Genomic DNA, 23,577 nt, shown 5'->3' with positions numbered 1-23,577 from the left:
CATTACTGACATGTCTAGATCTCACCTTTTAAGCACTGTAGTCCCCCTGGGGGACCACTGCTGAGAGTGACTTCCTTGCCTGTCATGCAAACATCTGTAAGTGCAGCGCCGCAGCAATGGCAGAGGCTCCCACCAGCCAGAAGCCACGCAAGTCAAACACTTGGCCGTGAGTGGCACCATTCAGTCCCTGAGACAGGGAGTTCTCTCAGAGTCCTTTGCCTACTGCTGTAGCTTCCTTGTGTCAGGAATTCAGTTGTGTGTCCACTCCCTGAGCAATTCCCAGTGACCTTGGGACGTGCAGGTCGAGAGCAGACGTGTGCTAACCTCCTGTGGTGTGCCTCCCTGCGCATCAGCCCTGCCAGGCCATGGCGTCTCGGTAACAGGCACCTCGTGACATTGACTCATGATGGCCACGGTCGCTCAGACCCCACCAAGAGCTGCTGGCATCACGCTGAGTAGCTCTCGGTGACAGTCAAGTCTACCCTTCCATGGTCTCCACTACGCTTTTGGATTTTGTCAGAAACATGTACAAGGGTCCTTTCAAAGCTCATAGAAAATGGAATCCAAAGATAAGAGTTTTTTTTGTGCAAAAACTTTGGAAATTCATGCCTACAAGGGCTCTTCCAAAAGCTTGTGGAAGTTTCTACTATGAAAGAACTATGCATGGATTTCAAAATTTTATATCCAAGTAAACTTACTTCTTAATTCCATTCTTCACATACTTTTTCAAGTCTCCATGTATCTCTGAGCAATAATATACTCAGATCTTGCAAAATAATTTGAAAATATCCAAGAGAAAAGAAAAAATTGAATTGAGAAACTGCATTAAAATTCTTAAATTTGGGCACAGATATTTGGCTAGCGATTAAGATACAGGCTAGGTTGCTGGCATCCCATATTGAAGTACTTGGATTCAATTCCTGATTCTGGCTCCTGCTTCCAGCTAATATGAACCCTGAGAAGCAAAGTAATTGGGTCCCTGTCACCCACGAGGGATACCTGGATTGAATTCCTACCTCCTGGCTTCAGCCTGGTCCACCCCTGACATGCAGGCATCTGGGAAGTGAACCAGAGAATGAGGGTCTTTACACATGTTTCTCTCTCATTCTCTCTCTCTCTCACACACATAAATAAATTTAAAATTTTTAAACCTTAAATTTCAATGCTTTTTCCCCATTTGTCACTGCCATCCCCTGGCCCAAAAAAGAGAATTTGTGAGAACATTTGGGGAAGTCCCTTGAATCACCAGCCGTGAATATCTAGCACCCACCTCTGAACCATTTTACTGTGGAGCCCCCAAAGGTTCCATGCGAGGGAGAGGACACAAATCAGACTCTGTGAAGTGCTGACAATGCACTGTGCCTCACGCAAAGCTGAACACAGGCAAGAAAGGACAGGGCAGAAACCCCAACATGAGGAGAGAGGTGCCCTTTGCCGCCACTTTCTATTTTCTTTCTGGCATCAATTTAGAATATTCTTTGTGTTCAATTTCATTTTTATATTTTAACATCAAATTCTTTCAGTTCTTCTGGATACCTCTACCCAGTTTTAGTACTGGAAAGATCCTCACCTAATTCATTTTTCTATTGTAATATTATTTTTAAGTCCAGACAATGGGTAATAAAATAAATATCAAACCAAGGAGACTTTTAAAGTTTCATGGAGTTTATTTTGGTGCAAAAAATTTCTGGAAACCTAGGCCTAGTTTTTTCTCTGAACTTTTTGAAGACTCCTGTATACATGGATTTCAAAAAATTTTTGCATTGCCCTCTGCTAACCTGGGAAAAGCAGTGGAAGATGGCCCAAGTGTTTGGGCCCCTGCCACCCATGAGAGAGACCCAGATAAAGCTCCTGGCTCTTGGCTTCAACTGACCCAGCTCTGACCTTAGCAACCATCTGTGGAGTGAACCAGCACACGGAAGATCTATCTCTCTCTGTCTCTCCTGCTCTTTCTATAACTCTGACTTTGAAAAAAAAAAAAATTGCATCAAAATAAATTTAACTTTTATTTCCATTTTCTTACAAACTTTTTGAAGTATTTTTATTTATATTATCAGCCAAGGACACCACTAATGCTTATAAACAGTGTAATTAAAAGATAGGTTGTGTAAACATTAAAGAACCCATGCCACCTTAACTGTCAGCCACAACCAATGAGATGGTACAACCAGGTTCCTTGGTGACATCTTACAAGTGATGTTCCTTCTCAATCAGAGAGTGATGGGATTGCTTGATTCACAAAGCTCCTACACAGCACCAGACTAATCAGCTTATTCAATCAAGCCAATCTTTGGTATTTCCCACTGGCAACTCCCTAGAAGATAGATCACCTGATCATTAGACTGGAAGTTGGAAATAATGCCCTCAATGCTATATAGATTGAGAGCCATCCATCACTGGGTCCTTTAAATCAGGATCTCTTGGATTAGGGTATCAGAACTTAAAAATATTTGTTTCATCATTTGAGAGGTAGAAGCAGATAGATAGAAAGATAGATAGATAGATAGATAGATCGATCGATCGATCCCATATACTGGTTCACTCCCTAGTTTCTCATTAACATCCAAGACTAAGCCAGGAACTCCATCTGGGTCTCCCACATGGCGAGCAGGAACCCAGTTACTTGAACCCCCACTGTTGCTTCTCAGAGCGCACATTAGCAGGAAGCTGGAATCAGGAGCAGAGCTGGGACTTGAACCCAGGCTCTCCATGTAGGATATGGTCATCCCAACTAGACACTTACAGGCCAAATGCCTGCCCCAACATCAAGATTTCTTTTGAAGTCCCACAGTAAATCATGGGCAGAGTTGAGAGCCACTGCCTTCTGGAGAGAACAGTTATTGGGAAGCTAGGATTGCACGCAGTTACCCCACGCAGTGGACTGAGCTAAGACTGGAGGCAGAGCCATGGGGCAAGGAAGCCTGGGACGATCTGCTTTGCAGAGGGAAGAGCAGTTCAATTTCAAGGCTTCCAGGTGGTTCCTGAAGACTGAGTGGTCATCACTCTCATTCTGAAACCCTTCCAAAAACCACCCCTGTCCAGCAATGGAAATCAAGTAAAGGCACTGCGTTTCCAAGCCTCTCCAGATAACTTTAGAAATGCAAGTCAAGAAAAGGACATTTCATGTTAATATTATTTCATACTTAGTATATGCTTAATATAATATGTTAGCGATAATGTGATTTATACACAAGCACGGACTTATTCATTCAGTGAATTCACTGAGCTCCGGTTGCGTGCCAGCCATTCCCTGAGGCACTGAGGAAATAGCAGTAAACCAAGAGGGTCCTTTTCCCCGGCAGGGAGAACTGAACTAAGTGTTCGCAGGGTGTCCAGCGCTGGGGAACAGTAAGTGAGGAGCATTCTAGAAGTGCACAGGAGGGGTCCTAGCCTGGAATGTGTCCAGGAAGACGCCTCTTGGGCACTGACAAGAGAGGCCTTACTTCCTGCAGACACAACTGTGCAGGATGCTGGTGCATACATACAGCATGTCCACCACAGCCATTGTCACCAGAACTCTGTTCTGTGAAGGTCACCTCTGTTCCAGGGGTCACATTGGCAAGATGATATTTGCACAAAGATGGGCTCTGTGCATTTTTTTCTTCCTTGTGAATAAGTAACAAGCTGTTAAGTACACAATGCCTGTGCCTCTGGGCAAGCTGGAAATGTGGTGATTGATGGAATCTGATGTTTATTTGTCCCCTCTGTAACCTTGGATTAAAGTCACTGAAATCTTTGGCCTCAACATCAGGAGAATGGCACGCACATGCCAGGGGACACCGGTCAGGAGGGCTGGTGGAGCTTCGCAGGAGGGGGTTTGTGTGGTCCTGGCCCCAAAGGGATGAGACACAGAGACATCAGGAAACCAGGGAGGCTTTTAACAGGAGGATAAGAGTGTGATCATAGCAGCACAGAAGAAGAGAAGTTTGTCACGGGAGGAATGGTAGGCGGCCTGGACAAGAGGAAGGAGGAGGAATGAGGGGACTGACAGAGAGGACTCCCAGGTCATGCCATTAACGCTCAGGGTGCAGTCCTCAGCAGAGGGGAGGCTGCTCATAGAAATCTTCAAAAGCTCCTTGTGTTACTTCTGTGGCTTTGCTGTTTGCACACTGCCTGTGTGTACTTCAAGCCCAAGAAGCCTCAGATAGCCTTGAGAGGTGTCACTGCCGTCAGTGTACAGATGCAGAAGCCACTGGAACTGACAGGGGCTAAGTCATCTGCCCCAAATCACAAAACCAGGTCAAAGGCTGAAGCAAATTATTTGATAATAAGCAAACTTATTATCTAAACTATTTGAGTTCCAAATCTAGTCATTTGAAATGTCAAAAAGCTACAGTGAAATAGGGTTCTGGCCCTGAACCTGCCTAAACATGGGTGATGCTGCATATATCATGTGATTCCCTATACCTTTGATGGAGATATGTTTTTCTCACTCCCTTGCTTTTCTACTTGTCTTCTAAGATTTATCCTGGGGCCTGTATTGGGGTGCAACAGAGTAAGCCACAGCTTCCAGTGCCAGTATCCCTATCAGTACTGGTTTGAGCCTCAGCTGCTCTGCTTCTAATCCAACACCCTGCTAATGTACCTGGAAAAGCAATGGAAGATGGCCCAAGTGCTTGGACCCCTGCCACCCACATGGGAGACCTGGATGGAGTTCCTTGCTGCTGGCTTCAGTCTGGCCCAGTTGGGGAGTGAACCAGTAGATGGAAGATCTCTGTTTTGTGCTGTCTCTCTCTGTCACTCTTTCTTTTCTCTTTTTTTTTAAGGCTAGCTTTTTAGTTATTTGAAAGGCTGAATGACAGGGAGAAGAGAGACACCGAGAGAGAGAGAGAGAATCTTCCATCCACTGGTTTGCAACAGCCAGGACTAGGCCAGGCTAAAGCCAGAGGCCAGGAAATCCATCTGCATGAATGGCAGGGGCACAAGTGCCTAGGCCATCCTCTGCTGTATTCCCAGCAGCATTAGCAGGGAACTGGATGGGAAGTGGAGCAACTAGGACTGGAACTGGTGCTCCAGTATGGAATGCTGGTGGTGTCACAGGCAGAAGCTTAACTCACTGTGCACAAATGCCAGTCCCTCTGCCTGTCAAGTAAAGAAATATTCGTAAGTAAATAAATATTTTCACTGCTACATTTATATCCCTAAGTATACATGTGCATTAAATACAGCTTAGGTTTGTTTTTTAAATCTGAATTAAAATAAATTCGATACCAATAGCACCAGCATTTGGTAATATGTATTTTCCCCCTTTTATCTCCCATGCCATAGGAAAGAGATATTTTACTCAGATCCCAAGAGCTAAGGAAGTTGATGCCCAGTCATGTTCTGCCAGGAATTTTTATGTTCAGTGAGAAGAAGTACACTGCTTAAAACTCTTAACTTCTCTCTCAGTTTAGAAAGTCAGGCAGAAAAAAAAAATGGATTAATTTGACAGATGGCAAAGAATAAGAAAAATATTAGAAACAAGAAAAGGCCATTTTTCCTATAGAGGCTCATTTCATTCTATCTACCACTTCCCTGGGATATCTGCCAATTGTTAGCAAAGAGTAATGCTATCCATTTTTTAAAATCTCACTCTTGAGTATTATGGAGATAAATAGCTAAATGATGGAGAAATAACTTTCACGGTCGTAGTTTAAGAAGGGTAGAAGGAGCACAAATGCAGATAACATTGGATGCCTTGAGAAAATCCAGCCGTGGATGGAAAATGTGGGTGTTCGAATAGGTGCCCCTTTTTCTGCATCTACACCACGGTGCCCTGTCCATCCGTAAAAGTGAGGAGGCTGCATGTGGAAATTAAGAGATTAATCTGCAAGCCCCAGGAGTGTCCCAGCTGAAACTGACAAAGTCTCTGTTCTGTGTTGCTGCAGGGCCAATGCAGGAGACCATCTATGACTTCTGGAGGATGGTGTGGCATGAAAACACTGCAAGCATAATCATGGTGACCAACCTTGTGGAGGTGGGAAGGGTAAGTGGGCCGTCCACCGCAAATGGCCCTTCCATTTCGTGTGTAGTTGGGAGCAGAAAGTGAGGCACGAGCCAGGCTTTTGAAGTATTACGTGGACTCCAAAGCACATTCACTACTCCAGCCCCTCCTATTGCTCGCTGCACTTGCTTATAAATTATCAGTAAACATAGCCGGAATTGCTTTCATTTGTTGCGATAGCAACAGACAGGAAAGGCACTCAGATTTAAAAGCAGTTGTTATCTGGGTATATTGGGCACACAAAAATGCCTCCAAGCATGAATGCTTGTTGTTGGGTGTCAGAACTCAATGGGCGCTGCATCCCCTAACTCGGGAAAATCGGCTCTACCACCAGTGTGAGGCACTGCATTCGGTTCTCGCACTGGAATTCCAGCATCTTCTCTGGCTTACGTTGAACTGGCATGTACCTCCGTTTCCTAGCGTGTGCAGTAGAAGTCATGATGTCTCTGAGGGTATTGCATGAATTTCTCTGTAGTAACCATTTATGCTATTTTTTATTTAACCACAGAACTACTTTATATGGCTGCGTCCCGGTAGTAGTATGCTGTGGGATTCTTTCAAGGTGAAATTTAAAAATGAGGAAGTATGCAGGGTGCAGTTGCCTTTTTGTGGGTTCCATTCCGTGGCTGTGCTCAACTTGGGAGAAGAGTACATTATTCCTGACATCGTGAGATTTAGCCTCAGTAGAGTCAGCCTAGAGAGCAGCCAGAATGGAGGAATTGGGACAGAAACCATACAGGAGTGGTCTCTGGAGGTCTTTACTGTGCTGTTGCAATGAGGATACACAGGAAGTAGGAGACACAATTCTAGCCAAACCTCAGAACCCTTCTGCAAACATCTAGAAACGCTGGAGAAACATAGGCATACTACAGTGTCTGTATCCATAACCATGAGAGGTCTTCAGAAAGTTCATGGAACATGTGTGCTACAAAAAAACTATTCATGGGCTTCAAAATTGTTCTGTACCAAAATTTGTCTTCTAACGCCATTTTCCCACGGACTTTTTGACGTGCTCTCGTATATATTAGAAATGGTCAGCCTAGCCCTGAGAACCCGGAGAAAGCTACTGCAGACCAGCAATATAGAGAGGACCAGGCCTCCTGGAGAGCGTGCACCTGCCTTCAGGAGCCTGGGCAGGGGTGGGCTGTGTCCATTCTGGTGAAAAGTGGGGAGTCCCAGCAGCCACAACCTTGGATTGTGGGTTTTTTTTTTTTTTCTGACAGGTAAAGTTAGACAGTGAGAGAGAGACGGAGAGAAAGGTCTTCCTTCTGTTGGTTCACCCCCAAAATGGCCGCTACGGCCGGTGTGCTGCGCCAATCCAAAGCCAGGAGCCAGGTGCTTTCTCCTGGTCTCCCATGCGGGTTCAGGGGCCAAGCACTTGGGCCATCCTCCACTGCCTTCCCGGGCCACAGCAGAGAGCTGGACTGGAAGAGGAGTAACCGGGACAGAATCCAGTGCCCCAACAGGGACTAGAACCTGGGGTGCCGGCGCCGCAGGGGGAGGATTAGCCTAGTGAGCCGCGGCGCCGGCCGGATTGTGGGTTTTAAGGCCCACTGTGGACAGGAGAGGATGCCCCGGAGCTGTGCAAGGCTGAGTTTGAACGGACACTGCCAGCCAAAACCAAACCCTTTAAGGTTTGGCACTCGTGGAAAGCAGGGAGGGGTGGCAGTAGGGAGAGAGAGGAGGGCATCAGCCAGCCCTGGAGACGAACAGGGAGTGACTTGACTCGGGATGTGGGTGAAAAAGCACATCTGGTGACTCATAGGGCAAAGTAAAACGCCTAGTATAAATCGGTTAGAACTGTGGATCGTGAAGGGTCATACGCGGTCATCTCTCCTCGTCCACGGGTTCCTCATCTACAGATTCGACCAATCCTGGATCAAAAATACTTGAAAAACATTCTATCTGGAGCGGAGCATATACAAACCTTTCTTTCTCGTCATTATTCCCTAAGCAGTGTGGTATAACATGCCATTCTAGAGACCAGTCAGAGTATACGGGAGGGTGTGTAAAGGTTCTGTGCAAATACTGCGCCGTTGTATTTAAGGGACTCGAGCGTCCGCCAATCTTAATATCCTCAGGAGTCCTGAACCAGTCCCCACAGAACTGAAAGACAATTGTAGTAAACATGTAGGCTGCAAATAAAATTGAACTTAAAAGGAAGCATGTTCTAAGAAAGACTAAGCATATAATTCAAGAAGGTAGATGAAAAATGGAGTAAAAGCAAAGAAAGAAAAAGGGAAATAATAAATACACATGTATTAAATAAAAGGTAAAGAAACAAGAATAAAGATCAACAAAGGAAAAAACCACCCTTGTGAAAAAGCTAGGGAAATAGATCAGAAATAGAATCAGGAAAACCACATATAACCAGTATTGGGGAAGGATAGAGATTTCCTATCACCCAGAATAGTAGTAATAACAATAAATTTGATGCATTATGTGAGTTTATTGAAAAAAATGATCATTCAAACCTGACTCAAAAAGAAACAAATTCTGAAAAAATAGTCATTATTTAAAAATTGAATTGTGGTCCAACAAATTGCCTCACAAAAAAGCACCAGAACCAAACACTACCTAAAGATACTAATATTCAAGGAATGGATAGTTGACTGCGTACAAATTGTATGAGTACATATGACTGTAAAAACTAAATTGTAGACCTCTTATAAAAACTCTCATGAAAGAACAGAAAAAGAAAGACTGCTCCCCCACTTTATTTTAAAAACCAATATAACCTTCATATCTGAACCAGACAGGGAATATAAGAAAAAGGAAAACTGCAGGTGCCTCAAATTTTAGGAGCAGTTGTTTGAAACAGCCCAGTTGTGTTTTATTTTCATTATTATTATTATATGCTTTATTAAAGACAATACACATATATACCTGCCTCCCCGCTACCAACAGGCAAGGAGCTCAGGTCTTTTCTGCACACAGACCTTGCTGTCTCCTAAGGTAGCCATATTTGTGAGAGCCCAGTTGTTGACCTAAATAAGAAGATGTGTCCTTAGTAGAGAAAGCCTCATTGATGTGAACTTGGGAGTGTTCTTGTCCATGCACATCAAAGCCTCCCTTCTTCATGAAACACCCAGGAATGGCTACAGATAAAGACCTAATTGCTTGCATAATCAAACTTTTAGAGGAAAGTATGAGAGCAAATGTTTATGACCTTTGTTCTTTTAAGGATGTTTCAAAAACCCAAATCACTACACATTGTAAGAACAGTATCAGAAAATGTGGCTATATCAAAATGTCAATGTTTCTGTACAATAAAGACTGTGTACCAAGTCAACTGATAAGAGTGCAGGGGAGATATCCTACAGGACATTGTGTAATGCATACAATTTTAACAATATTTTATGTAGTAAGTTATAGACACCATTTATTTACATTTTGTCTCTGCCCAGAGCTTGGGGGGAGCACATCTGAGCTGGCCCAGGGCCTGGTGCAGCAGACCTGAAGGAGGGGGCTGAGGCTCCCCTGCCACCGACCTCTCCCTGAGAAGTGGGATGCAGCAGTGGCCGTGTATCTGATGCTTGGGCTGCCACAAGCCGGGAGGCCGGAACAACACACGTTTGCTTTCTCACGGTGTGGAGGCTGGGAAGCCCCGGTCAAGTACAGCAGGATTCAGCTGCAGGGAGGGCTCCCTTCCTGATTTTTATTTTATTTATTTTTTTTTTTGACAGGCAGAGTTAGACAGTGAGAGAGACAGAGAAAGGTCTTCCTTCCGTTGGTTAACCCCACAAATGGCTGCCATGGATCGTTGTGGCCGGCGTCCTGTGCCGATCCGAAGCCAGGAAACAGGTGCTTCTTCCTGATCTCCCACGCGGGTGCAGGGGCCCAAGGACCTAGGCCATCCTCCACTGCCTTCCTGGGCCACAGCAGAGAGCTGGACTGGAAGAGGGGCAACTGGGACAGAATCCAGCGCCCCAGCCGGGACTAGAACCCGGGGTACCAGCACCGCAGGCAGAGGATTAGCCTAGTGAGCTGCGGCGCCAGCCTCCCTTCCTGGCTTTGGGGCGGCCACCTTCTCACTGGGGCATGGAGAAACAAGCCCCTGGTGTGTCTTCTTACAAGGACACTAAACCTGGTGGACCAGGGCCCCGTCTTTCTGACCTCGTTCAACCTGAATTAGTTCTACAGAAGCCTGGTCTCAGATTATCCTCACTCTTGGGGGTTAGAGCTTCAGCCTGAAGCCTATGAATTTTGAGGGTAAACAGGTATTCCGTCTATAACAACCTGCTGCCTGTTTAAAGGTTAAATGGGTTTCTGCATGTTTGGAACATTTCCTCCAGTTCTGAGAACTCAAACAGGTATTTATTATAATATTTATGCTTCCACCAACAAACCCAGTGCCTGCAATGGTGGATATAATTACCCATTTGTATTTTTCCCACCTTCTTTTATGAAAGCATTTGCTATTGGGGGTAAAGGATTGTCCGCTCCATCAGACAGCAAGTTCCTAGAAGGGAAGAGACAGCCTTCCTTACTGGCTTATACTTCCAGCCCAGGGCTGAGCTGTTCACTGTAGAGTCACTGAATGACCAGCACCTTCTGGGTTCACTGTAACATAGCCGGACTCAAGTGTGCTTGTTTTCATGCACCGTTTCTTCCTATGCAATGTACAGCGCACTGTGAATCCTTCATTCATTTCCCAAACTTCTGTGGGCTGCCCTCTTACTATGGGAGAGAGATATCTGGAGAGAGCATTCCAAGTGCTTTATAGCAGCTGCCCCTCCTTCCTTAGGGGATTCGTCCCACAGCTCCCAGTGGATGCCTGAAACTGAACCCTCCATGCCAGCACTGGGATACCTCCACAGTTGGTCTGATAACCAAGACAGCTGCTAAGGAGCAAACGAGTGGGTAGTGTATACAGTGTGGATACAGTGGACAAAGGGATGACTCATTTTCCAGGTTTGGTGCCATGACATTTCATGGTACACAGTATAAAACGTCTGAGCCATTTATGGAATTTTCCATTTAACATTCTCAGCCCACAGTAATCGAAATCATAGAAATTTAAAGGATCAGGGAGAACTACTATACTTTCACAATCACTGCAACCCCAGAAAGTTAGGTACCACCTCAGACTTTATACATTTGCATTAAAGATCACTTGCAAGAAAACCTTAAAGTCATTTTTTAATTTATTTTTAAAGATTTATTTATTTACTTGAAAGTCAGAGTTACACAGAAAAAGAAGGAGAGGCAGAGAGAGAGAGAGAGAGGTCTTCCATCTGCTGGTTCACTCCCCAGATGGCTGCAATGGTTGGAGCTGCACCAATCCGAAGCCAGGAGTCAGGAGCTTCTTCTGGGTCTCCCACATGGGTGCAGGGGCCCAAGAACTTGGGCCATCTTCTACTGCTTTCCCAGGCCATAGCAGAGAGCTGAATCACAAGTGGAGCAACCAGGACTTGAACTGGCGCCTATATGGGATTTTCTGGCACTGCAGGCAACAGCTTTACCAACTACGCCACAGCACTGGCCCCTTAAATCATTTATTTTGAAAAGTACATGACTGTTAAAATAGCAGCTACCATTGGATTTGCTTAACTAAAGGCATCCTTATAGTTTTGGTTATTTGAAATTCCAAGGTACACTTTCTCCTGACTCAGTGACTTCAGAAATTAAGGTACATTCATAGGATACACCCTTATATTTGAAAGGAGGAGCAGTCCGTTTGAAAGCTTTTCATTTTCATGAGAAGACTGTGCCGAAAGATGCAGTGGATGAAGCCCAATGGACCTGGCCATGGCACATTTTGCAGGGAGCCAGGTTGTTCAACTCAAGTGATGGGGTTCTGGAAAACTAAAGAACCCGTGGGCCACATGGTGGGATCACTTCCTATAGGCACTCAAACCCGTCTCCTACAGGGTGGTCATGGTTAGTGTTTAGGAGGGCAGCTGTCTCTTCTGACAGACAACCACAGAAGCTCCAACCAATACAGTGCAGCTGAAGCAGTGAGCTGGTACCTGGGTTTCCTTGTTACCCATAAATCTAAGTCCATGGTCTTCCCATAACTCAAAATCACTTTTGGTCTAGGAGGCTTATTTTTAAGAAAATTCTTCTAAATCCTGACCAGGTTTGCAGGGATGTGGGCATGCTTTGAAGGGGCCGCCCCTCATTGCCGTCTGCCCCCTGCATTGGTCTGTCTGCAATTAGTAATGACATCTGTCCTTGAATGTCTGGCATGATTGGGGTGTTTTGACAGGAGGTCATGTCCCCTAGGGGAGCAGGCACTCCCCTTGTTCCAGGCTGTTTCCCATTGTTAATCCTACACGTTTGTTTAGCAACAACTTCCCCATTCTCCATGCTTAAAAACAACCACAACCACCCACCCAAGAAATCAAAATGGCATGGCTTTAAAGGCCAACAGCTACCTACTTAACATGTGTACCGCACATGGTGTGTCCTTCATGAATTAAGCATGAGCCAGGCGGATGCGTGTTTGTTTACACAGACTTGCTGCCGATTCATTAAGGGAGAGCTGGGGACCTGCTTCGCCCTGCTTTGCCCTGAAGCACTCTGCATTAGGCGGCTTTAATTGCCGGTATCCGAGCCACTGGGAGGCCTTCCCTGTCGCCGCACCTGGTGCAAAAGACACAGACGCTGCACTTCCCTGCAGCGGGGTCCCCAGTACACCTGCCAGGACCTGTCATTATCTGAGACTTCCCTGTCACCACTGCACGGCTCCTTTCAGCCCATGTGTTCCAGGAAGGGACCCTAGTCGGTGTTCCTGGCACCTGCAAACAGCTGCACACCTGGCATTTAAATGGCGCTGGGATGTGTTGTGATTGTTTTCTCTCTTTAATGAACCCACCTGAGGGACATTTAGCTTCCGGTCCAGTCGCCTGTTTCCCAGGCATTCCCATTTACACCATTTGTGTGGAAATTCGGAAACTCGGCTGTGGCACTGCACTAATCCATCTGCCAGAAGTCTTATAACCAAATCTGCAGGGCTCCCAAAGGAGACGTTCGTGCCGGTAATTTAAGCTAATGATTTCTAAACATATTTAGTCAGTTTTATGAAGACCTCATTAGAATGTGACTGTTTATTAAAAATCCAAATGAGAGCTCAGTCATTTAGGAAAATTATTGTTGAGTTGCTCTGAATAGTTCTGAAAACAGATGAGAAAATGCTTTGAAGCTAAGAGAAGTAAGAACCAGAGTTATTTTCTCCAATCATAGTAGAGGATGGACAGAAACCTCCTAAATGGATGCCTCAAAGAACCTCATTTCCTCAAAGATGCTGGTCTAGAATTCCTTTCACGACACTTGTCACTAAAAGAATAATGGGAGGAAAATGTTCAGGATGAACACTAGACATCAGAATTCACTGTCTAATTCACATGCAAGGAAGGTATATTAAGATTCCAAGTACCTCTGCCTCATGCAGAAAAGGACACCAGGCCTGGAATCAATGGAAGGAGCAAGGTTGCCCCCCTTTATAGAAGGCTTACTAAATCTATTTATTTGAAAGGCAGAGCAACAGAGACAGAGAGGGAGAGACACAGAGACCAAGACCAAACCGCCAGAGTCCTTCCATCCACTGGATCACTCCTTGTTTGTCCACAACAGCCCGAGCTGGGCCAGGTGAAGCCTGCAACCAGGAACTCCATCCCGGTCTCCCACATTAGTTGCAGGGGCCCAAGTACTTGGGACATGAACCGCTGATTTTCCAAGCACATTGGGCAGTGAGCTGGATAGGAAGTGGAGTGGCGGAGACTCAAACAGATGTTCAGAAATGGAATACCAGCATTGCAAGTAGAGGCTTAGTCACTGCGCCACAACACCGGGCCTTGCATTAACTTTTTTTTAAAGATGTATTTATTTATTTGAAAGGCAGAGTTAGAGAGAGAAAGAGACTGTCCATCCACTGGTTCACTCCCCAGATGGCCGCAATGGCCAAATCTGAGCTGATCCAAAGCCAGGAGCCAGGAGCCAGGAGCTTCTTCTGGGTCTCCCACGCAGGTATAGGGACCCAAGGATTTGGGACATCTACCACATCTTTCCCAGGCCATAGCAGAGAGCTGGGTCAAAAGTGGAGCAGTTGGGACTCTAACTGGCGTCCATCTGGGATGCCAGCACTGCAAGTTTTTATAATTCACTTTTTTCAAGGGCTATCAAAGGGTGATAAAGACTGAATATAAACTATTTTTAAAGATTTATTTATTTATTTGAAAGAGTTAGAGAGAGAGAGACAGAAACAGAGAAAGATCTTCCATCTGCTGTTTCACTCCCCAGATGGTAACAACAGCCAGAGCTGGCCCAGGCCAAAATCAGGAGCCTGAAGCTTCTTCCAGGTCTCCCAAGAGGTTAGCAGAGGCCCAAGCACTTGGGTCATCTTCTGCTGCTTTTCCCAGGCCATTAGCAGGAAGTGGGATTGGAAGTGGAGCAGCTGGGACATGAACTGGCACCCATATGGGATGCCAGCATCACAAGCAGCAGCTTTACCTGCTATGCTACACTGCCAGCCCTTTGATATAAACTATTAACTCCATCACATGTAAGTCAGAATGTGATGGTATTAACAAGCATGGCAATTCTGCCCAAGGAGGGTGGGCATTATGCCACAGTGGGTTAAGCTGCCTCTTGGGAAACCTGCGTCCCATATCTGAGTGCCTGGGTTCAAGTCCTGTCCCTGCTTCTGATCCAGCTTCCTGCTAATGCCCTAGGAGGCAGCAGATAATGGCTCAAGTAATTGAGTTCCTGTTACCCACGTTGGAGACCCAGATGGAACTCCTTCTCCTGGCTTGGGCCTGGCCCAGCCCCAGCTGTTTAGGGCATTGGGGAAGAGTAAACCAGCTAATGGAAGATCTATTTCCCTCTCCCTCTCTCTGTCTTTTTCTCTCTCACTTCCTCTCCTCCTTTCTAGCCCTTTAAAGTAAAAGTGTTTAAATATGTGTGTGTGTTTGTGTGTGTATAAATTCTGCCTAAAGGGATGCAGGACTTTTTGGAGAACATGGTAGGGAACCAGACCTTAGCAGGGAAAAGGATTTGAAATGGCAGGAAAGAGACAACAATAACCAAGGAGCAAGGTGGAAAAGAGACCAAGGGAGACTGAGCAGGGTAGAACTCTGAGGCAGCTGGATCAAGGCTCGTGGAGCAGGGTCAGCAACACCTTTCCTGTGAGAGTTGAAAGCAGAAGCAGAAAATGGCTGGTATTTTTGATTTTTTATTCCTTTTAATGGAAAGCATTAAGTTGGTAAATTGTATTTTCTAATTAGTGTTGTTAAAAAAAAAAAAACAATTTGGGTGACCATTAAAGAAAGGTTTAGAGGAGCCAACATTATGGTGCAGCAGCTAAAGCCACTGCTTGTGATGCCTGCAGCCCATATCGGAATGCTGGTTCCAGCTTCCTGCTAGTGCACCTGCAAAGGCAGCAGACGATGACCCAAGAACTTGGGTCTTCTCTGGCACCTATGTAGGAAATTCAGATGAAGTTCTTGACTCCTGCCTCTTGTCTGGCCAAGTCCTGGCCATTGTGGCTATCTGGAGTGTAAGCCAGTGGGTGGAAGATCTGTTTCTCCCTGTCTCTCTGTCACCCTGCCTTTCAAATAAATATATTTTTTTGTTTGAATGAAAATAAACTTATCTTTAATTCTCTTTTCCATGAAATGTTTCAAGTTCATAGCTTTTTTTCCTAAAGACACCTTTTGTTTAATGAGTACAAATTTCATAAGTACAATTTTAGGAATGTAGTGATTCTTCCTACCATATCTGCCCTCCCACTCCAACTCTTCCTCTCGTTCCCATTCCTAGTCACATTCTCCATTAAGATTCATTTTCAATTACCTTTATACACAGAAGACCAACTCTATACTAAGTAAAGATTTCAACAATTTGCACACACACAAAAAAAAGATTTCAACAATTTGTGCACACACACATACATTGTTTGAGAACAAGTTTTACAGTTAATTCTCATAATACAACTCATTGAGGACAGAAATCCTGCATGGGAAGTGGCCCCTATTGTTAATTTAACAATTAACACTCTTATGTATGACATCAGTGATCACTTGAGGCTCTTGACATGAGCTGTCAAGGCTAACTGGAAGCCTTTTGAATCCACTGTTTCCATCAGTACTTAGACAAGGCCATAAGCAAAGTAGAAGTTCTCTCTTCCTTTCAGAGAAAAGTGTATCCTTCTTTGATGGTCCCTTCTTTCCACTGGGTTCTCTCTCACAGAGATCCTTCATATAGAACATTTTTTTTTTGCCAGTGTATTTCTTTCCATGCCTGAAATGCTCCCACGGGCTTTTCAGCCAGACCAGAATGCCTTAAGAGCTGATTCTGAGGTCAGAGTGCTATTTAGAGCGATTGTCATTCAATGAGTCTGCTGTGTGGACTGCTTCCCATGTTGGAACATTCTCTCCTTTTTAATTCTATCTATTATTATTACCAGACATTTGATCTTATTTATATGCTCCCTTTAACAGTTCATCCTATCTATATGATCACTTTAGCACTTAATATGGTCACTTTAACACTTAAGATGGCATTTTTACAACCCAGCTTAATGGGATTTTGGGTCCATGGCAAGTTTTTAAACTGTACTCTTAGAAGTAAGTCTGTAGCAATGTATGTAGAATTATACAGCCTTACAGTTATAAACTTCCTCCTCCCTCTCTTTTACCACTCATTTTTTATTGAGATCTATTTTCAGTTGACTTTATACACATAAACTCTATGTTAAGTAAAGAGTTCAACAAATAGTATGAAGAAGAGAAAAAAAAAAAACTGTTCCTCAGTCAAGACAAGGACTGTTCAAGTCATTGCTTCTCAAAGTGTCAATTTTACTTCTACAGATTTCCTTTTAGGTGCTCTGTTAGTTCTCACAGATCAGCGAGAACATATGGTATTTGTCACTTTGGGACTGGCTTATTTCACAAAAGTATGAAGTTTTCCAGATTCATCCATTTTGTTACAAATGACTGAATTTCATTTTTTTTACTGCTGTGTAGTATTCCATAGAGTACATATCCCATAATTCTTTTATCCAATCTTCCGTTGATGGGCATTTGGGCTGATTCCATGACTTAGCTATTGTGAATTGAGCTGCAATAAACATGGGGGTGCAGATAACTCTTTTATTTACTGATTTCATTTCCCTTGGGTAAATTCCCAGGAGGGGGAAGGCTGGGTCATATTGTAGGTCTATATTTCAGATTTCTGAGTTATCTCCATACTGTCTTCCATAATGGTTTTATCAGTTTACACTCCCTCCAACAGTGGATTAGGGTACCTTTTTCCCCACATCCTTGCCAGCATGTGTTGTTTGTTGATTTCTGTATGGAAGAAGTTCATAGATGTTGATGGAGCAAAACAGGCATTCACAGCATCTGGTGCACATGGAAGTCCTCCTGCAGAGTCAGGCAAGAGCAGAAAACCAGGAAGTCTATGCCGAATTTAACCTTGTCCAAGATCAAGAGGCTTCCATAGCCTTGGCAGCTCATGACAAGAGCCTCAGGTTATCACTGACGTCATAAATAAGAGTGTCAATTGTTAAATCAATAACAGGAGTCACTGTGCACTTGCTCCCCATGTAGGATCTCTGTCCTGAATGTGTTGTACTATGAGAATTAATGATAAAACTAGTCTGCAAACAGGACTTTATACTTTGTGTGTCTGTGTGGGTGCAAACTATTGAAATCTTTACTTAGTATAGAGTTGATCTTCTGTAAAGATAATTAAAAATAAACCTTAATGAAGAATGTGATGGGAGAGGGAGTAGGAGGTGGGTTGGTTTGGAGGTGGGAGGCCAGGTATGGGGGAGAAGAACCACTATAATCCAAAAGTTGTACTTATGAAATTTATATTTATTAAATAAAACCTTTCTATTAAAAAAAAAACATGTCTAAGGCTTAGCTATAAAGGAAAGAGAGGGGGAAAAACAGGACTATAAACTGGGGACTTTTGCAATCAGAGGATATCTGTAAGGTGGAAGACCTTTGAAAATTTTCACATTAAGGAAAATATTCAGGGCAAAGGGCGAGATTGAAAATCTTGCAAAGTGGAAGCCCCTGAAACGCATTTGCCAAGGAGGCAGGACGGAAGGGAGCTGGCGCGCAGGCCTTGGAGTCCGCTTTACGAGGGATGACAGCTTTTCCTGTGAGCCTGCGGCCCGGTGGCAGGTGTGGACACACTGAAATAGAAGTAAACAAGACGTAAGCCACAGTCTTGGGATGACAGCCTCTCCTGAGAACATCAGCTTTCCTGGTGATGAAAGGGGCAAGGCCCTGGGCTGAGGGGCTGGAGGAAGTTGGGGGCAGAGCTACTTTAGGGAGGCAAGGGCTGGCCTACTCTTCTCACGCAGAGGAGAGGCGGGTAACAGGAAGACTCCGGTGGATGCAGCAGCTCGCAGGGGCCTGGAATCATCACAGATCCAGGGCGGGAAGGACTGGGACTCTGAGGTGGGCTGGGTGCTTCAAGTGTTACAGGTGAGTCAGTTCTCACCTCTAAGCTTCAATCCTTGAGATGAAGGGAGATGGACCAAATGAGCCCTGAAATCCCATGTTTATATGTAGAATATTTTTCTGTGTGTTCTTTACATGTTGGTTAAGAGTTCCATTTGAGAAACAATTAAGTCAGCAGCCACATGTGTGATAATCCACACGGCTCCCAACCCACAGCACTTAACGTTGCCAGCTCTGAGAACCGGCAGTGGGAGAAAAGGACTGAGTTCAAATTTTAAAGAGAATGGTTCAGTACAAAGACGTGAGACCTGTCCTGCCCTTAAGAAACAGCCATTCACGCATGTTTCTTCTGCACCATTATACACCAGTTTGGTAGAAGATGTGGAACAGAATGTCACAGTATATAGGTGCCAATGAGACAGATTCTGTCAGTGAATGATCTGTATTTTACTTTATGCAGAATATAAAAGATGTCCATTCTCTTTTAAAATTTGTAGAACTTTGAAACAATGGTCTGCCTGACTGTGGTAAACTATGGTTTTGAGCAGATACATTCTTTTCCAAGTTCTCAAATCCTTACAACAATCTGCTAATTCATCAACTGGCACAGCGAATCAATGCTACCCTCCCAAGACATTTCTGTCTCATTTCCACGTGAGCAGTGGTAGCGCACCTGTTCCCTGCACACAATAGGAGAGGAGCACTCCTGAGATCATTTAATAAAGCAATCTCCATACACGCCACTGTGCTCCTTATAACCCCAGCTGTCAGTTGTGGCCTCCTTGTTCGCAAAAAGAGTATTTTACCCAACATGTTTAACAACACGGATTCAATACTTCATGTCCTTCAGCCCAATTTGAATAGCAAGTTCATTTAATTGAAAGGTAGACTGTGGCATAAAGGAAATAAAAAAACAGATGCAATTGTAAAACAAATTCATTTAACTAACCATTCATTGACAACTAAATTGGGTAGTGATTTTGAAAAATGTGAGATTAAAGAAAACACATGGTCTCAGACTAAAGCAAGAAGAAAATCACATAACTTTAGTCTTATTAAAGGCTTTTTTGAGATTTTAAGTTCAATTACCAAGTACTGTATTTTAAAACTCAAAAGAGGTTCCTTATATAAAATTGTCTGGAATGCTAACCCAAACACTGTAAACTGTATTCTGATAGTATTCCTACAAATAAATACACTCATAAATATAAATTTCTGTATATTTACATATACACACAGGTACACATTTTTGTTAAAGGCTAGCTATCCCATCACATTTGTAACCAGACTAGGTCTCTTTCACAACATTAGTGTTCCCCACACCTGATAAAAGGGTCTTTCCAAATGTGCACAGGTGTACGCACACACACACACACACACCTCTGTTCACACATCCTTGCCTCCAGTTCAGAAGCGCTCTACATTCTGCCAGGAACAGCAAAGTGCTCTTTTCTTCCAAGTGCAGGCCTTTGTCTCTTTTGCTGGATTCTGGATGAGCTGTCACGGTGAATTAATGAACTTCCCGTGGGGAAGCCAGGATCAGCCTCCTATCTTTTTCTCCACCTCCTATGTCTCTTCCATTGTCAGTGTTAGAAACCTAACCCCCGCCCCCATGGAGTCTCTGTTCATCCCTCCTGCTGGTTCTTCTCCCCGGGATGCATACGGTGTGCAGGGACAGTCCTGCGCTGCATAATGACATTTCAGTCAACGATAGATCCCATCTGTGAGTGACAGTGGCCCCAAGATTATTAGGGAGCTGGAAAATTCCTGTCACGTAGTCGTCTTACTTTCCCCTGTTCAGATATGTTTAGGTACACAAATGCCATTGCATTACAGTTGTCTGCAACAGTCAGCCCAGTAACCCGCCGTAGAGGTTTTTAGCCTAGCAGCAGCAGGCTATTCCATATGGCCTGCATGTGTAGGAGGCTGGACTATCCGGGTGTGTGAGTGTACTCCATATGACGTCCACACGATGAAACTGCCCAGCAGTGCCTTTCTCAGACTGCGTCTGCATTGCTAAGTGACACATGACCCTGTAAGGTAACCTCTAACAGGTGGTAGGGGAAAGCCCTGAAGACACTGACAGTCTGATTACACAGCTATTACATACAGCTGTCTGCGAAGGAGTAAACACCTCCAGCGACCCCCGATGGCTTCCCCTGTGGGACCACAGGCTTCTGTGAGCAAAGGCTGGGGGATTTCCTCTGTGAACCCCAAAAGGCTTGACAAACAAAAGGGCTCTGAATATTTTGGGAGACACGGATGAACGATTACAGAGGGACAAGTAAGCTGGTACAAAATAACCTATTCCATACAACAGAAATTGCCATGTGCTGCTCTCTTTCCCCTTAGTTTCTTCTGAGACAGCAGATCTGGATCTCAGGTCAGACCGACGTATTAGTGCACTACAAAAAGTTCATGGGGCCGGCGCCGTGGCTCAACAAGCTAATCCTCTGCCTTGCGGCGCCGGCACACCGGGTTCTAGTCCCGGTCGGGGCACAGGATTCTCTCGGTTGCCCCTCTTCCAGGCCAGCTCTCTGCTATGGCCCGGGAAGGCTGTGGAGGATGGCCCAAGTGCTTGGGCCCTGCACCAGCATGGGAGACCAGGAGAAGCACCTGGCTCCTGGCTTCGGATCAGCGCGGTGCACCGGCCGCGGCGGCCATTGGAGGGTGAACCAACAGAAAAGGAAGACCTTTCTCTCTGTTTTTCTCTCGCTGTCCACTCTGCCTGTCAAAAATTTAAAAAAAAAAAAAGTTCATGGAAAGTAGAATTAAAAGATGTGCAAAGCGTTTTGAAATCCATGTGCATTTTCTAGAAACTTTTTGAAGACCCTTCTCTGCATGGATTTCAAAAATTTCTGCACCAAAATAAACTTGTCTTTTAATTCCACTTTCCACCAATGTTTTGAACTCCCTTCTTGTAATATATTCATTATGGATGGGACTGAAGATCACAATAGGCCTATTGGATGTGACAGAAATATATCTACACTTAGCTTCCCTGATGAACTCTTTTGTAGTAAGTTCTTGGTAATTTGGCCTAATCCATTATGTCCCTTCAAAAGAAAGCAAAAGTCATTTTTTTCTCAGCTATCGATGAATTACAAATCAGGCTTTGCGGATGATTCTTGATGTGCTATAAGTCATCTGATGCTTTTGTGTCAGCCCTCTCTCGCGTTGCCTCGGTGGCAGGATATTGCAGCATCAAAGCAAATTTGCAGGTCTGAATAACAAGCATTTTTCTGAACTCAGTCTGCTGGCTCCCCAGGTAACTGTGATCTGTGTGCTGATCAGCTCTTCAAGGACCTTGAGCTGAGCCCAATGGGCTGCTTGTGCTGTGCACCTGCTTCCCTGGTCACCATTGTCAAGCTCTGTCGCTTGCCCTCAGCAGACACTCTTGCTGCCTGGCCACAGCTGACCAGACCTGGAAAATCCTCACTTAAATCCACGTCTAGGCATCTTGTCTATTGGATGTTTTCCTGGCCTGGGCTTGAATCTTCCATTGCCTCACTCTGCTACCTCTAACTTTGCCGCAGTCTTAGAGGTACATGTAGGCGATCGTCTGTCTTCATGTCTATAAAGCACCTGAGATGGTGGGAAGTTTGTGTGTGCAGCAGATGGACAAAAGCACCGAGGACACACGCGTCACAGCCTGAGAGCTTTTATAGCACAGCCCCAGCCACACTCCTACCTGCTTCGGCAGGTGCACAGCTGTAGTTTCTTGGCACTGTCAATGGACACACAATATGGGATGATCTCAAAGCTGCCATGGCCCTCCTCCCCCATTCTGCTCCCGTGAATGCTTGGAAATCGGTTTTCCCTCACTTTTCACACTGCAGGTATATCCTATTCTGGTATAATTGGCTGAAAGCAGTAACTTGTGGCCTTTCTTGGATGCAGGCTTCTTTTTTCCACTTCTCTGCTTAATCTTCTGAGCCTTGCTCCACCTTTCCCTGAGGGTCTGGGGTCATCTGACGAAAGAAACACCTGAGCAACTGTTGGGGCCTCCCAGGAGAATGGGACCACAAGAGGCAGAATAATCCAGTGAACAGTTTTGTAGCCATGAGTCACACAACCATGGCTTGTTCCTCTCGGCATCCCCAGGAATGCCTGCACAGGGTCTGCTCATCGTGGGCTTTGGTGGCTGACTGAGCGGCTGGGAAGACAATGTGGACACCACAGCCCTGAGCTCAGATGCAGTCTGCACAGCCACAATGTTGACCTGTTGCTCTCTTCAATCTCTCTCTTAATCTCTCCCAGCTTCACATGATGCGTTTATAAATAAAGGTCATAATAATAATCCCACACAATTAGTATGGAGTGCATATAATCAGATAATCCTATGCGTTAGAATAATTCTCCCTGCTGCATGATCTCATATCCCCTTCAGCACAGGAAACTTAGGGCCAAAAAGGTTCTGACTGGCATAAGGTCATAGCTGTAAACTCTGACCCTGAAGACTGACTATGGGAGAAAATGTGGTGCTTTTATTTTCCTGCAGCAGATGTATCACTTACCACTCTCAGAAATGTCCCCACTGATGTACCTGTGGCATGTGTCTATATTTTGAGGATACTGTGATTGCTCAAAATATTCCTGACACTCTAAGGTTAGAATGATCATTGGAGTATGTGGTATTCTTTTTAGTTCTTTGTATTGCCCTGAATAGTGGCAAATCCCCTCCTAGGCAGGACTTGAGTGTTGGGAACAGCTGAGTCAAAGCTGAATTACTTGAATAAGGTGGGGAACCAGCCGTCTCAATTAGTGTCTCTTCAAAGTGGGCTGCTGGTCCACCGATGCTGCTTTCTGATTAAGTTTTCATCCAAACGAGGTCTGCGAGGAAAGTAATAGGACGTTTCTCATGGGGCTGTAAAATGGTCCTTTAAATTCCACAAGAGGCATCAGGCTGCATGCATCTCAACAGCTGATGGAAACAAGCGTAGGGACAGGATGCGACCTTGTGCTTACTGTGTGTCCATTAAGGAGTAATTGAGAAACCCCAAAGAAAGCCAGGCAGGGGAGGGAGAGGCACACGCAAGAAGGATTGACTTACATGATGAAGTTATTTTTCCAAACTCAAACTACACAATCTCCATACATTTTTGATTTAGTGCCCGTTTTGAAATAGTTTTCAAGAATGAGCCCAATGGAGACCCCCGCTGTAGCCAAATA

At 44.8% G+C, this 23,577-nt stretch overlaps 1 protein-coding gene across 2 annotated transcripts in view; it reads left to right on the top strand.

Moving 5' to 3' along the window:
• The window catches only part of PTPRM (protein tyrosine phosphatase receptor type M), an 884,602-nt gene that overhangs the window by 813,452 nt on the left and 47,573 nt on the right, over positions 1-23,577 (top strand). For both annotated transcript variants that reach the window (XM_062201377.1, XM_062201376.1), the window contains one exon: positions 5,871-5,968. In XM_062201377.1, coding sequence (XP_062057361.1) covers positions 5,871-5,968 — 98 coding nt within the window. The remainder of the gene's footprint in view (positions 1-5,870; positions 5,969-23,577) is intronic.

The sequence above is a fragment of the Lepus europaeus genome, chromosome 9, assembly GCF_033115175.1.
Source record: "Lepus europaeus isolate LE1 chromosome 9, mLepTim1.pri, whole genome shotgun sequence".
Taxonomy (NCBI): Eukaryota; Metazoa; Chordata; class Mammalia; order Lagomorpha; family Leporidae; genus Lepus; species Lepus europaeus.
Note: the sequence above shows the minus strand (reverse complement) of the source record. Positions and strands in the feature narration are given on the sequence as shown.